The following is a 16771-nucleotide window of genomic DNA, read 5'->3' as shown; positions in this document are numbered from 1 at the left end:
GTGTGTGTGCTGCCACTATTTGTTAGTGCTGCTGTTATGACTGCTATTATTTTTATTGTTGTTGTTGCTATTGTTATTCTTATTATTGCTGTACGCAGGCAACGAGTCAGGCAAATGATGCGTTGTCACTGGTTGACTGGTTGCATGTGCACGCTGCCACATGCAATTGCTAGCATAAATAGTGCAACAGCAACTGCAGCGGCAACAATAACAATAACTAATGGCTGCTGGAATAGAAAAACCAACAGTGACAACAACACAACAACCAGCTGGCTGGTTGGCAGACAGCGGCAATTTGCCTAAACACACACACACAGACACAGAGCGAAACAGCAGTTACTTGAGCAGCAGGCGCAGTTCGTTGGTGCGTTTGTGGCAAGCTGCTACTAAAGCTGTCTTGTTGCTGCTGTCGTTGTTGCCGCTGTTGTTATACTTGTTGTTGGTACTTTTTGTTTGTTGCTGTTGCTATTTGTTGTTGTTTTTGCTGCTGCTGCTGTTATTTTGTTACTTGTTGTTGCCGTTAGTTGTTGTCGTTACTTGTTGTTGTTGTTGTTACTTGTTGCTGTTGTTGTTGTTACTTGTTGTTATTTGTTTTGGTTGTTGTCGTTACTTGTTATTGTTGTTTTTGCTGCTGTTGTTGTTGTTGTTGTACGCAAAACGTTAACGAGCTGCAACACTTTTTCGCCGTCCAACGCGTCCGCTTAGATTGCTGCAGCAATGGCAATTTAGTGTTGCTGCAAATAGTTGGCACTTGACTTTTTTGTTGTTGCCCTGCCGCTGCTTTGTCTACAATTCACTATTTCTGCCACAGTTAGAATATATTGCAGTAATTCGTGTGTGCTTTTTTCTCGCTCGTGCGGCAGACACACAGTCGCGGCAAAAGGAGTAGTGCACAAATCGCTTGAATGCTTTGTGGCACACTCAACTTGAGCTGCAGCGCATACACTCATACATGCCACATACCACATACCTACCTACGTAGGTATGCTTGAATGTGAATTGGCATTTGATGGCGATTCTATTTGCTTGGTTGCAAGGAGTCTGCCTGCCTGCGCTAGTCTGTGTCCCACTCTTCGTGCTTTCGTGTGTGTGTGTGTGTGTGTGTGTGTGTGTGTGTCTTGGTGCAGTCATGTAAGTGTTGGCATACACATGTCATGTTTTGCCTTCATGACATTTCTAGCATAACCAAATACCATGTCAAGTTATTTTGCTTGGCAGTCGCCAACACATAACACAGCATCGCACACAAACTGCACATACAAACACAACCATATAATTCACACATATGTACATATAAAATTTCGCACATTGCACAGTGTGGAAGAAAAATTTTCGCACCCAATTCCCAGCTGTGCGGGGCAAAAGCGCAATTTGTAAGAAATTCGTAATATCGCCATTAAGGGTAGTAAATATCAATACCGAAGCAAATTAGGCAGCACATGGCATACGGCATATAAATGAGGTAACACTCTTACACTTCCGTTGCGGCGCATGCATTCGCATATCAATGTCCGCTTGTGGGCCAAATGTGAGGATTATGCATGAGTTTGACCCAAAAAATAATGCAGATTGCGGCTAAATTGGTTGAATTGGCTAAATAACACCCAAAAAATAAGCGCATGCATTTGTGTGCAAAAGAACAGCCGCATTGAGTCGCATAAATAACAGACTATAAATTCTGTTATCGCTCACTTCTTGCTGTTTGGCTGTCAGTATCGCCAGCGGAAAGTGGCAAGATTTATGCAACTTATTGTAAGCTTGTTTTACCCCCACTTCTGGCCGGAATGTAAGTTGTTTGTCCCCAGGGTCAGATTTTTGACTTGGCTATAAGCAATTAGACTTTGATGACTCGTAATACCACTAATAACTGCAATGAAACATGACTCAAACAGCATACTCTATATGAGGATTGCTTTCAGCATTTTGGCATCAGAAACAAAAAAATAGTAATCTTCGGAGATCGCTTTATCGTTTTCAAAATATTCTCCATTAAGGTCTATATACAGCATTTGTCGAAGCACTTTTGCCAATCTAATTGAGGTATCTACACAATATGCGTTCTGAAGGCATTAGCCGCCTCATCAGGTGCCGAAAAACGTTTATCTCTTAGTTCACGGCAATAAAAAGCAGTCATTCTCATAGGTGAGGACAGCACTGCGACCTAAGGACCATTACGCCCTCTCCTAAGTCGCAACGACCCTCCTACCCCAGCATATTAAAAAACTCCAATATACTGCTAGGTGCTAGTAAGGGGATGTGATCCTTATTTGGAAACATGGATCCAAGTGCCTTTATCCTGTGTCTGCAGGCTGCTATTCAGTCAATTAGCAGGTGTTCTGGAGTTTCAGGCTCCCTGTCGCAGAACTGGCGATTCGAACAAAAAGCTAGGCCCATATTATGTAAGTACCCCTTAGCTTACAGTAGCAGTGTAGAGTCCGGTGCTAAGTCAAGGATTTACTATGGATACCCTATCAAAGTGATGTTTGGAGTGCTCCAAAATGCAGTTGTTTCAGTCGATGTGAGAAAGTTTGCATTGTCGTGGCGAAGAGCGATCCATCTTCTGCGGTTGGTTTTCCTGATTACTTGAAAGAAAACTGGCACTCAGAATATACTAATCTGCGGTCTTCTGGTGGTAATCTACGTATACAATTATAATATTCCCAATGATGAGCCGAAATGTTTAGTGATACTTGAATGTTGATTGCAAAAGCATTTAGACCTCTTAAAATTGTTTGGGTTACACCTCTTCAGTGAAGTTGGGTTAGTTCGTAGGGTTGATCCAAAATCAATGGATCTCACTTGGACAAATCCGCGTCTTTTGTGTTACCCAAAATTTCCTTAAAGTACATCAACTTATAGATTAACGAAGCGTTTTGAGCTTACTACAAATTTATTAAGACGGTCATTATCATATCTCAGATACTTCGCATGGTTCTTTAAAAGTGTGTCTACTGAGTTATTTCATTCCTAGTCTGGAAATAAGGAAATAGGAAAGTGACAAGATGATTCCACCTGGCTTTCCTTCATATAGCTTTGGCAAACAACGTCCAAAAAACATTTAGTCGCACCGTGTGTATACCCAGTATCAGTACCCAGTCAGAATATCTATAATTGCCGCAAGATTGATTCTGCGAAGTATAATTAGTTCGGAGGACCTCTAACGGTCGCACAAGTTTTGGTTGCATTTACCTACCTCACTGAAGGTTTATAAGTTCATTGGATAACCGATTCTCTCCCAATTATATGAAATTGGGTTAGGGTGCCCTCCTAAGCATGCTCATCGGGTTTGAAATTTTTGGCAATCCCGGCAAACAATCAAGTCTAATATGAAAAGGCTTGAAGCTATTACTAAGGAAGTCATGCACTTCTTCGCCGTTCGGCTATGCACACCTCTTTGAAGAAAGCTACACTTCGGATCGCTATATTCACCGCTACCTTGAAGACCACCTCCGCCTGTTAGACGCTAGAGTGTTCTGGTAGCCTGAGATTAGAGTTGATGTAGAACTCCCGAACATCAGAAGATCCTATCCTTACTCTTAACTCCGATATATTTGTGAAAAACGTGACTGCACCCCTTTTCCAATGGCTTCGTCCCGCCCACAAATCTCACAAATGTTTAAGCAGAGACGGAACCGCCCGTAGAAGGTTCAGCGATGCAGTAAACTATAGGTTGTAAGGAATACAATCGAAGTTGTGAAGAATTTCGGTGTGTCCTCCCCCCTTTGATTCAAATTTTCCCAGCTTCCTAAGTATACGAGTATTAGTATCAAAGCAGCTACCAACCATGTGCAACATGTAGAATGGCATTGAGTGTCCTTATTGTTGTTGTGCTAAGTGTACCAAAGATGCAGATGAGGAACGCTCTTTGAATATGCTTCATGCTTAGCCAGTGTGGTTTTTCCAAACGCCCACCACCAGATAATGACTCTTAAAATAATGTTGGCTTAACCACGGTTTCATTGAGCTAGAACAACATTTTTTGTGAGAAGTCGCACCTCTTTCCAATGGATCTTTTACAACAGTATTAGTCGACCGATGTCTTCTTGTTCTCTCCTCACTGTTTGGCTGTTTGTGTGGGCTTCCAATCCAGGATAAGGCCCAAAACTTCAGTCTGTCCACCGGCTGAAGAATAGAGCCTCCCAACAAGGGGACAGTAACATAAGGAATTTTGTATCTTCTAGTAAATGACACTCAAGCAAACTTTTCTGAGTCATTCCCAGATATAGGATTTATTTACGACAGTGAATGTATTTAACAAGGTTTCAAATAAAAGAGATTAAAGTTCATAAGAGTAGATGTTCTACCGATAACAATTTACAGAACATAGAAACGATCTCAAATTTAGACCACACTACAAAGGTTTTATGTAATATGAGGCACCCTGTAGCTGGTAATAACTAGCCTGATTCAAGTAAGATGTTTTTTGAGTTTCTGAAAAGCTTTAAGTTTCCAAGTTAAATGTTATTAGGACGATAAGACAGTCTCCGAGGTCTGATAAAGGCGTTATTAGTCTCACGAGATGCCACACTTTCAAAAAAAAAAATCTATTTTCAGTTTAAAGTTTGCAACAGATTCAATCACTACTTTTATGACACACTGTTTGAAGCGGCGATACACGTACTCCACCCAAATATATGTAATATTGTACATATGAGGCTGTGGGCATTGAACGGCATATTGCAGACTTTATGGCGAAGGGATTAGAGTAAAAGATGCTAGCGGTAGTGTAGGCACATGCCACACTAGCTTTGTATACACCGACTGATGGACGAACGCTGCTGTTGTAGTAGTGGCAGCGGTGTTGGTGGTGGTGTGAAATCCAAAGGCTCATAATTAGCAGCAATTAATCTTGACTGCAATTCATAGAGATTCTAAAAAGAAGAATGAATGCCGCCTATATCTTTGCCTTGGCTTTGCCCGCGCGACAACTACGCGCACAAGCACACTATTTTACATACTCGCTGTATGTGGCATGCGGTAGATGTACGAGTATGTGCTCCTAATTCCCCCACCCAAGTGATTGCCCGCACTACACACACACCGCGCTGAGTATAAGCGCTTGACGAGACGATGCGCGCGCGTCGATTGCCAGCTGTGGGCGCGGGGCGCTGACGCGCGCACTATTCTCACACAAAGCCGCATGCCTGTCTGAAGTCCTTTATAGGCCCATACAAGAGAAGGGAGTGGGTGCCGTGCGGAGTGCGCGCATATGTGTTTACTGTGCTAATGTCAATGTGTTGTCGTTGTAGCTGTCGCGCGCGCAGTGGTGTATGTCGCCGGCGAAGGCGCTGGCGGTGTGACGACAAATTGTTTTCATTCATTACATCGGCAAGAGGCTGTAATTGAAAGCGTGCACGCACGCCAGCCCAAGTCCAACGCCGCCGCCGAGTCAACCCATATATTCAGCCAGTCATCCATCTCGCGCTTATGCCCACACTGCTGTATACACATACACAACTACGTTTATATTTACATGTAAACGATTTTTTATACTTATATTGTGTGGGTGTCTGTGTGCGCGCGCGCTTTGTGCGTGGCAGCGTATCATTGCGGATTCACAATCGTAATTAGCAGCGCTTTTTTATTGAAAGTCAACTGCCGTAGACGCCTTCGGACTTGATAATAAAAAATAAGCGTAATAAAAACAAAAAACAACAACAAACAATAAAAACAATCATACGAAGCGCGTTCAAATTGCCTTTGATTGCTAGGGATTCATAGAATTTGTGGCGCGTTAGTAGTTTGAGGCAAGTTAGTGAGGAGCGCGCTTTTTTCCTTAATTTATTTCAGTTTTTGCGCTCTTTAATTTAGTCTTTGTTGCTTTGTCGTGCTAACGGTTTCTGTGGAAAAATTCATTAATTACAATGACAGGACAGGACTGCTTGTGGGTCGGCAGAATATCGATGCGGCGGCGTGGCGATACTTGACTCCCTCTAAATAGTTTTACTTGACTTTGAGGAGGGATATGCATATAGACATACATACATATATACATGTCAATGTTTTTTGTCACTATTTTGTATGTGTGTAGACATTAGTCGTCCATCATTATTTGGTTCGTGCCGCTTTCGGCGAGGGCGGTGCGTCATGAAAAAAGGGTTACTTTGCGGCGAGAATTAATAACATTTCTATATTGGTGTTGTTGTAGTTACATATGTATGTATGTACGCGTGTTGGCTTGTCAATAATATTGAAAGGGTGTCGCTGGCATTTAATTTCATTTACCGTGAAAGCTCTAGCACTTCTAACGGAAGGGTGGTTTAATTTAGCAACTTGCTTGGTAAACAACCCCGCCCTGGGTAGCGTATATGGACAGTTTATTATTGGTTTATTAAATTGATGGAATTAATGGAAAAGGGTTCCCAGCAATTAATTCAAAGCAAACACACTCTACTCAATGAATGTATTTAGTGCAATAAATGTTGATATTATGAATTATAATGTGGGTCATCATAAGATTTTCGCTACAAAAATAAAGGTCCGCATGGGTTGCTTACAACTTCCAAAGGGTATAAAATAGTTGCGAGTAAAATATATTGCATTTAAAAATTTTGCTAGTGTTTTTTTTGTCTTTAAAAGCGAAGAGTAATCTCTTACTAGTAAACAACATACATAATGCGTCATATATTATGTTTTTGGATAATAATTAATAATTGAAGATTGGACTCTGCACAAAGGAAGTCGACCGTTGAAAAGTGGTTTGCTAAGCTTGAACGAGACGATAAAAACAGTGAACGCTCTAAATAGGCTGTTAGAAAAACGAAATCGTGAAAAACGGCGCCATTTGAAGAAGAAAAAAGAGCTGTTTCAACAAGTTAACGCCCCGTGTCGCAAATCAATGAATGCGATGTAAAAAATTCATAAATAGGGCTTCGAATTGCTTATGCATTCAACCCTTATTTCTTCACCAAGAAGTGACTGTTTTGACCAAACTCATTATTGTTTTTTATTATTTTAAACACAATAAAAGTTTAAAATTTTCTAGATTAGTTATTAAAAACAATTGACATTGACTGGTCAACACGATTTAGTGATATGGCCCTTCTGGCACTTCTTTTTGTAGGATCATTTAGAAGATAAAGTATTATCCAGAAATCAAAAAAATCTAGAATTAACGTATGTTTCTTGCCAAAACAATAAGTAGCTATGTAGTCGAGATGGTAAGCAAAGTAATAAAAATTTAAGCAAATTTATTTTGCTGTATGCCACAAAGTCGTTGCTGTTTTCAAGGAAACGAAAGAAAAGTATATCGTCATCTAAAATGCAAAATAACGTATCATCAAAAACATCGAAACTGAGTTTTTTACGATTCACTACACCATATATGTATATAACCATGATGATACGTTATTTTGCATTTTAGGTGACGATATGTGTACTGTACATTCAATTTTTTAAATGAACTCTGTAAGCACAATACTTAGTAATTTTATCATAGGAAATGTTTATCTGGGTCCCCAATGTTGCCTTTCCTTTTAGAAAAGTGTGTGAAAGGTGTGAGTAGAACAGGGACATAAGACAAGTCCTATACAGAAGGCCCAATCTGGCATTTTTTCTGCAAAATTAGGTACCAGATTCACCTTCCGGCTGCCAGACCACTGCAGTGTTTTTCAAAGGAGACCAAGCGGAGTGGAGATGAAAAAAAACCGTCTTGTTCTATTCTCACAACAAGAAATATTTTTGTACTCTTAGGGTTTCATCAAAGAATTCCTTGAACTCTGAGTACATCTAACATCCCACTTCACGATAAATCTGCCATAAGATCCAGTTCGGTGGTGCCTGCTTTGGCTAGCAAAGTTACCAAGAATATTTGATACTAAGAATATTAGGTAACTTTGAATCAGATGAACTAGCCAGAGCAGACACCACCTTACAATTAGACATCGAAAAAGAACAAATTTTTATACCTCTAGCTATTTGTAGATATTTAATCGAGAAACATGTTATAAATATAGCTGATTCCACTGAGAAATCAATCCCTAACTTGCTCAATAAGCTGGCAAACGTGACCTTAGTAGTACAATGGTTTATGAACTCTGGTAGGAGTGCTAACAGGGTATAGTCTAATTGGCAGCTGGCATGTCTGCGAACATGATACAATGACTGCAAAAGTTGTTGTCAAGAAAGTAGAAGAAGAATAGTACATACATCTCCTATGCAAATGCAAAGCTTTGCATAGAAAAATAATCGCAACTATCGGTCAAAAAATAAAATAATCACAAGAAAACGTTTCGCATTGCGAACTTCATCAGCAGCTCAGAGATATAACATAGTGAAGGGATTTTAGTCCCGGTGGCTTGACAATGCACCTCCTTTAGGTCAAGGTGTGACATTCTCTCTACGAATCTACCTACCTAGATATAAGGAATTCAATGACCTTCAAGTAAATCAATTTTTCAAACTTAAAATCTTAACCCCTTTTACTGTACTTTCCCTCTTCGCTTCATATATTAAAATGTTTGAACAGCCAATAACGATAAAGAAGGCCAAACATTCCTCTCCAGAGTTGTGCGCTAGGTTTGGGACCAGCCGCGTAAAAAAGGCCCTAATGGAAAGTTGAAAACAATCTCGGAATCATCCATAACCGTGTAAGCGGCGTCTTCGTCAATAAAGAAGATTCATAAGTCTCGTTTTTACTTCATATTATTTTTAAATATCTGTAAATTTAAGAAACTGGAACTATGTTTATATAAGGAAATGTTGCAGCTAGGGATCTGCAGTCGGCTTGGTTAAGCCTCTTGATAGAAATTAAGAGAAAATGAAAATTTTTCTGTATTTTCAATTTTACTTGGAAATCCTACCCTACCTTTAAAAATACTTTCGCGACCTAAAGCAAAGTAACCTTCACAAACTGAAAAACTGTGTACTTCGCGTTATCTTTTTACCCATCAAATGTCCAACTGAGCTTATCGCCGTTTCTTTTGGCAAATAACACTAAAAATTAGGCATTAAAATTGTCAGTAAGTCGAAGAAACTTAAATGAGCTTCGCTTATCTGACTAACTCAAAACAGTATCTGAGCCATGCTGCGAGCAACTAAAGCACAATAGTTTCAGTTTCGTCTCACAACGCGCGCTCGTCAGTCAAATTGACAATGCGAATGGAAGATACCGTTCGGCTGCTTATTTGAAAGCCTGCGGAATTGTCTTTATCGCTTAATTACAAGAAATTAATTGCTTCTCGACGCTGAGCTGCTTGTTACCTAAAATTCTATGCTGTTTTTCGTTAGCAGCAGCCAGCGCAGCGAGTATTCAAACGACGACTATTTACAATTTTCCCCATCAACCCAAGTTGTTATATTTATTGTAAGCAATTCATTTCTCTTCTTCGTTTCAGCGCACGCAGCGACTGCGGGAGGAAGAAGAAAGGAGGAATTGGAGTGAAGAAGTGAGGAGAAGGAGAATTTGAGGCGCCTCGCCATAAACGTACAATTTGAGTACTTGAACGTCAACACAACAACTGCCATATCATTAGCCAGCCAGTGAGAGAACGGGAGTTAACTTCATTGCCACCACTTTGTCATATATCAACATGTGCCATGGAGAATTGCTTAGGCGGCAGCAAACGTACCATCCGAGCACAAAGGGACTTACAACAATTGAAGCAGCAATGCCAGCAGTTGCCACCGAACCAGAATTTCTACACGCAACAACAGCCACAGGTACATCGGCAAGCGCAAACTATCAAACAGCAGCAACAACAACTACAACAGCAACTCCTGCAACAGCAGCAGCAGCATCAACAATTGCAGCAACAGCAAAGGCTCTTGCAACAAGAGGAACAACAGTTGCAAAAAACGGCAGCACTACTGCACCAACAACAACAACAACAGCAGCAGCAACAACAACTCATACATCCGTTTCAACAATTGACGCTGCAGCATCAACAGCAACAACAGCAGCTGCAACAACAGCAACACCAACAACTGCAGCAGCAGCGGGATATTGCCTATCAATTGGCCGCCGCGGAAGCGGAGCACAATCGCCAAGCGTCAGTGTCGACAACAACACCTAAATTGGTCGCCAATTGTTTGCATTTTCCACCGCCGCCCGATTATCCACCGCCACCACCGAAAACGCCAACGGCCAGCACCGGTGCCACTGTGACCACAGCAGCCACTAAAACAATGTCCACGGCCAGCGCGAAGTCAGGAGCGCCAACGACTGCGACAACAACAGCAGCAACAGCAACACCGCTGGCAAACAAAGCGAATGCGAATGCCATCGGGCATCACCATCAACACCATCAGCATTATCACCAACAACAGCAACAACAGCAACAGCTACATCTACAACAACAACACCAGCAGCAACTACTACAACAACAATTGCCACCGCCACATCACTATCCACAACAACACACCGACAATGTACTGACGCACTTGGAACCACTGGCGCCACCTGCTGTGTCCGCAGCCACACACGCCACCGCTACGCTTGCGGTAAACGCCACTTTGACCCCGTCGTCCGCGAACAATGCCACCAACAACAACCACCACTCGTCCGCCTCCAGCTCACCGTCTTCCTCGTCGGCGACCAGTGGCACGACTATAGGTGTCAGCCCTTATGGCAGGCGACAAGTGTTGCCACGCTACCCCGACCCGGATCCGGACGCCATTGAAGTGTGCGACGAGCAGGAGCCCATAAACATTACGCGAATGTCATCACGTCACAATAGCAAAACACTCGGTCGCGCAAATGAATTGTTCAACGCGGACGCGAAATGGTCTGCGGTGCAACAGACCACAAGTTTACAGCTGTTGCATCAACATGCGCACGCCACACATCCGCACTCGCAGCATGATTACTCGTATGCGTATTATGAGCCGGGCGCCGCGATGCGTCACTCGAACATACCACCGCCCGAAATGATGGTACCTGGTAGCGCACACACGATACACCATGCACCACCGCCGCCCAACTCGATACGCGCATTGCTCTCGAAGGGTAAGAAGAACAAATTGTTGGCATCGCCGGCCGCACGTCATGCCTACCAGGCGCATTACGGTCTAGATGGCGGCGCCACAGCATGTGATAGCGCTACATTGCGCAGTATGGCGGGTGCGACCAGTGAGAATTTCTACGAAGAGATATCCTCAAATGAAGCGGCACTGCAATATCACCACAACAACCATCATCATCATCATCATCTGCGGCCAACGGGCGCATCACATTCGGCCGGTTCGCTAAATCAATCGTTGGTCGAGGAGGAATTGCGGCGCGTACAGAGTCGTCATCATAAAATACTGGGCGAATTAAATTTGTCCGTGGAGGCCATGCTGATGCCCGAAAGTCCGCCCAGCAGCAGTCCGACCAATTGTGAGGCCCCCACCGTTAGCGTTACCACCGCTTCCGGACAGCCGAATATCGGCGCTGTTGCCACCGGAGGCGCTGGCAGCTTACGTCTCTCCTCCACGTCAGCCGATAATATCTGTGATGGAAATCTCTCCGAACTGTTGGGCACTGTAGGTCCCACAGATGAGCTACTCTCGCCGGTGCAGTCGTCAACAAATGCCGCCTTCTGTGCGGCCGACTTAGATAGCGGTTTTAGCGGCAGCAGCGGTGCCAGCTATATTGGCAGTTTGCGCATACACAAAACCAATGCCGCATTGTCGCATATAATGAGCACGCGTCAAACGCAAGCCAATAGTGCGGCACCATTGTCGACATCCTGCAATTTTTCTTATGGCACACAGAGTTGTCGCTCCTTTCAGCGTTCGTCGTCGACGAAGCAACCGCATCACTTGACGCTTGATGATGATTTAAATTCGGGCTTCTTAACGCGCGCCTCGTGCGGTCGTCGCATACTCAATTGCGCCAAAATACGTGCAGCCGAGGATCCGGGACCGGTGGTACCGACGGAGTCGAAAGCGCGCAGCTTCTGGAATCGTAAAGGTTGGCGCAAATTGCCCGGCTTCTCGACGTCCACATCCAGCATTAACGATACTGGCATAACAGGTGAGCCAATTTCCATGAAAAATGTGAAAGGAGACAACAACACAACAACAACAACAGACACGAAGACAAGAACGAAAACGAAAACGAAAAATACGAGTACAAAGGCGATTCCATTAATCTGCTTAAAACGCTGACCTTAATTGGTGAAGTGTCATTTGTCAGTGCAACATTGTTGCTGATGTGCTTGCTGCCTCTTGATTGTGTGCTGTGCTGTGCTGTTCTGTCTGCTCTGGTGTGTTGTGGAATGGAATGAGTTGGAATGGACGAATGGAGTGGCCGAATGGACTCGAGAGCGAGAAGAAGTGGTAAAGTGGCGAAGTGCCGTTGAATGGAATAAGTGCCATGGGTGTCAAAGAGTGGCTTGGATTGGCGCGCTTGCGGTGGCGTGTATACGTACATATGTCTTTATTGTTGCTGTTGTCGTTGCCATTATTGTTGTTGGTTTTGGTGTGTTGGTGTTGTTGCTGTGCTCTGCATTGCATTAGCGCATCCGTTGCCGACATTGCGACAAGGTGAAACAATTGATGGCTCTGCCATCAAAGATTTGTCTCGTTTCTATAAATCATATGCGCGCGCGACGCCCCTCGCCCTGGCGTCGTGTGGAAACGCGCGCGCAGCAGCGAGTGCTTTTGAGTTGAGTTGTACTGCCTGTGACCAGCCAACCAAACAACCAGCCAGCCAAGCAGCTAACTAACGAAGCAGCCAAGTCAGGCAGCCGGCAACACTTAATATCCGCTCAACTTCAACCAGCAGCCCGACCAACACCGACTTGCGGGCTTAGCGACCACATGACTTAACATATCGGCATACTTACAAGCATTGCCGCATGCATATGCATTACAACCATCATACATAGATACAGATATATATATATGTATTTGTATTTATGTATGTGCGCTTTTGTACGGTTGGCTGTAAGTAGAATGTATAATGCTCTGATCATTCTGTTGAACGGTTTGTCGCCGTTTGCTCTACTGTCTGACTTGTGGTGGTAATTTATAAGGCTTAAGGGATATCCAGCGCTACTTTTCACTGTCCTGTACAACAGCCAACAAACAGCCACACATACACAGCGCTGTAGATACGAGTTCATTTAGCCATGTACATATGTTATTGTCGCCATTGTATCGCACAATCAAACGCTGCGATCTTCCTCACTTCGCTAATCACGCAAATGTGTTTTTGATTTATCACATTGGGCTTTTCGTATGAGCGCGGACGGGGCATGGTGGCGAGCAGACGAGCGGCGCGGCGCATACAGCAGTGAGGCCTTTATTATTTGCGTTTACTTTGTACGTAGCAACTAGATACACACACAAACAAACATACATACAAACATACTTAGATATATATACACACATATACATACATATACACATACATATATATAGAGTATATGCCAGTTAATGATTACAAAGACTGCACCAACGATTTGAAATGAAATGACAAAAATGCGAAACAAAAAAACGTTATGTATGAGAGATGAGCGGTGAGCGGCGAGCGCTGAGATATGTGGAATGTGGAAATATTTTAAATTTGACTTTTGCAAATGGAATTTAAATATTGTATCTAATTGTAGCACTGTATATACCAGATTTTACTAACACATATAAACTAAGCATATTGAACTTAAAGCATCAATTGAATATACACAAAAATGCATTGATGATGATACTAAAATTAGTAATACTTAAGTATCGATGTAAGCGAAAACAACAACAGTTAAATAAATTATAAAAAATCAAAATTAATTAGCACGTTTTTTTTCTATTTGGACTTTTTGGCAAAGAAACCATCACTTGAGCAGGTAACAAAATTTTTATAATTTTTTTTGTTTCATCAGCTGAAAGCTTACTTTTGAAACGAAATTTTTGGAACTTTCGAAATTATTATTTATGTGGAAGAGTTCAAGGTTACACACGTAAGTTAAAAAAATTTAAATTAACAAACAAATTTTAATATATGCTGAGGGAAATATTATAAGGATTAGGTAAGCTTAAAGGGTCGATTTCAGTTCAGCAGCTTATACATATATAGGACAACTATAAAATTTACCAAAATGAAACTCTTGAATCCATTTAAGGCGGCTAAGTCATTTTCGGCTACCCTTCATGGTTTGTCGAAGATATTGCTGCCGAAATGTTTCAAAAGCTAGCCTGCGGAGGAAAAATTGCTTGAAAGTTTTCACCTTCTTCCTTTCAACTTTGACAATTTGCGTCCGATTGAATTTTTAACCTTACAGTTTGAATGCCTATTGGATCTAGTTCAATAAGAACCCTTAGGATGGTGGCAAGATGAAAAGAAAAGTTCCCCTGCAACTGCGGGACTTTCTTTCGGCCACATATAGCTCGTCGTTGTGTGAGAGGGAATCAGCCACCAGGATTAGCCTGTGCGACGTAGTGACCCAGGTTTTCAGAGATGCAATAGTATGGACCTTTGGACCTCTTCCTATTCCCAGCATCTTTGAGCCTTACAGCGACAATGTGTATGCTGGCAATATCCACGGGTGCTATGTGTAAAATAGCATTTATTACTATTGTTGGTGTATTGTTCGCAGAGAACCACAGAAGCCGATGAAAGCTGATCTTTGGACAAGTTTAAGCTTTTTAGCGAGTGTAGCCTTCTCGAGTGTCCTCCAACAGAGGTATATACCATAGAATAATATTGGCTTGACACCTTTGGTAAGAGTCCTCACTTCTTCCCTTCAGCTGTTCTACAGCAGTAGAAGACAACTGATGCCTCTTCTTTACCCTCTCCTAAATATTTCGTTTCTAAAAGTATGAAAGCTTTCTTTCAAGGCTAAGCCCAAGGTATTTCAACATGTGTAGGGCGTGAACCTCCGCGTAAGGTTAGAGAGACTTCCGGAATTTTATGCCACCTGGTAAATCCATTTCAGTTTTACTTGATGGCTTAGCTGCTTTTATTTGTCCACTTGGAGGACCAGCTGAGGTACCCTTAGGTACAAAGAGCGTCATCAACGTAGACTGTCCTCCGACAGCTTTCCTACATTTGCTGACAATGCTGAGATGAATCTTTGGTAGCAAAAAGGCTAACAATGGCACTTGGCTGTCTTTGGATATAGAAGCTTTCTGTATACTCTCGCAGTTACTCATTAGAACTCCACAGACTTTCTCTATACCTAGTACTTCCACTTGGAAGAAGCTAGCTGAGTTTAGTAGATGGATAGAGAGAGAGAGAGAGATCAAAATTACCGGAGTATACCCCAGTCCCTTCAGATTATAGTCCTATGCTATAGTGTTTCAAAATCGACGGTTCCGACAAATATGCAGCTAGTTGGTGAGAAAAGGACGTGTGCGAGGATCGATATCGCAAAAACTGAGGAACTATTTCGCGCTTATACACACAGACAGATGATCAGGTTTATCAATGTACCATGGTCCATAGACCTGTCATAATAGTCCAGCAGAGTCATTTTCCATATTTTTGATATGATATAGTTACAAGGAGATCACTCGGCCTGTACAATATTTAGCACTTGCACTGACTAATATTTAACGTAGGACTTAACAAATTTATATTTCTTAATATATTATAATAACATATAATGTCTCTCTAGGGGTGGATAACATTTGCAAAACGCCTAATCACTTAAAACTAATCGAGATCTTGGTTATATAGTTGAAATCCGGGTGACTATCTGTCTGTCCCTTAGTACAAAAAAGAAATACGAATTCGTAGATGGACGTCATCGGATCACTGCCACGCCCACAAAACATCAGTAGCCGAAAATCAAAAAATACCATAACCAAACAACTATAATTTGGCACAGGAGGTCGCAGCAGCAAGAAGCACCTCTGGGAAAAAAAATTTTGAAAAAATGAACATGACCCCGCCCTCTAATAAGCTTAACGTACATATCTCCTAAACCACAAAAGCTACAACAACCGAATTTACCAAGCGCAAGTACAAGGAGCTTTCCAAAGTAAACTGGACTTTTGAGTCTAGCGCCCCCTGGTGGCGCCATCTATATGTCGACTGCTGCGTTGGAATCTGTATCTTTGTCGATTATCCAGTGAGAATTTCATGACATTTCATTGATTGGAACTGAAGTTATTGCGTTTTAAGTGTCAGTATGTTTGTGTTCTCGGTGCGAAAATGAGCTTCGAACAAAGAACCAACATTAAATTTTGTTTTGAAATTGGTAAAACTTTTACCGAAAAGTTTCAATTGATGAAACAAGTTTATGGCAATGATTGCCTATCCCGCAGCAGAGTGCACGAGTGGTTTCAACGTTTTCAAAGTGGTCGTGAGGACATAAATGACGATCAACATGTGGGCCAATCAAAATCCGTGATCACCGGAAATTCCATCGAAACTGTGCGTGAATTCATCAAAAGTCAGCCGAAATCATCATTGAAAATTATGGAAATGGAATTGAACATCTCTAAAATATCGATTTAGCGCATTTTAACCGAAAATTTGGGATTACGAAAGGTGTGTGCACGGTTTGTTTCGCACAAATTGCGTGACGACGAAAAATTGCTCAGAATCCAACATTCGAAGGACATCATTAAAGAGGTCAAAGAGAACAAAAACTTCCTTCACAATATTGTGAATGGTGACGAAACGTGGTGTTTCTAATATGATCCCGAACGAAACGCCAGAGTACTGAATGGAAGGCCGAGCCGAAACCCAAAAAATTGCGCATGGAGAAGTCAAAAGTGAAGACAATGCTGATATGTTTTTATAGTATGATTCCAAGGGTATTGTCCACAAATAATTTGTTCCACCTGGTCAAAACGTTAATGCGGTATTCTACCTTCGAGTTTTGAAGCGCTTAGTGCGCCGTATTCG

The 16771-nt window shown here is 42.2% G+C and overlaps 1 protein-coding gene across 4 annotated transcripts in view; it reads left to right on the top strand.

Annotated features, from left to right (window-relative positions):
• Positions 1-13707, top strand: part of LOC120773994 (homeobox protein prospero-like) — a 265699-nt gene extending 251992 nt beyond the window's left edge. For all 4 annotated transcript variants that reach the window (XM_040103263.1, XM_040103262.1, XM_040103260.1 and 1 more), the window contains one exon: positions 9336-13707. In XM_040103263.1, the coding sequence (XP_039959197.1) occupies positions 9538-12090 (2553 nt within the window). In that variant the 5' untranslated portion in view covers positions 9336-9537 and the 3' untranslated portion in view covers positions 12091-13707. The remainder of the gene's footprint in view (positions 1-9335) is intronic.
• The last annotated feature ends 3064 nt before the right edge of the window (positions 13708-16771 follow it).

The sequence above is a fragment of the Bactrocera tryoni genome, chromosome 4 (genome assembly GCF_016617805.1).
Source record: "Bactrocera tryoni isolate S06 chromosome 4, CSIRO_BtryS06_freeze2, whole genome shotgun sequence".
Lineage (NCBI taxonomy): Eukaryota > Metazoa > Arthropoda > Insecta > Diptera > Tephritidae > Bactrocera > Bactrocera tryoni.
The sequence above is the reverse complement of the archived record's forward strand: the minus strand, read 5'-3'. Positions and strand labels throughout refer to the sequence as shown.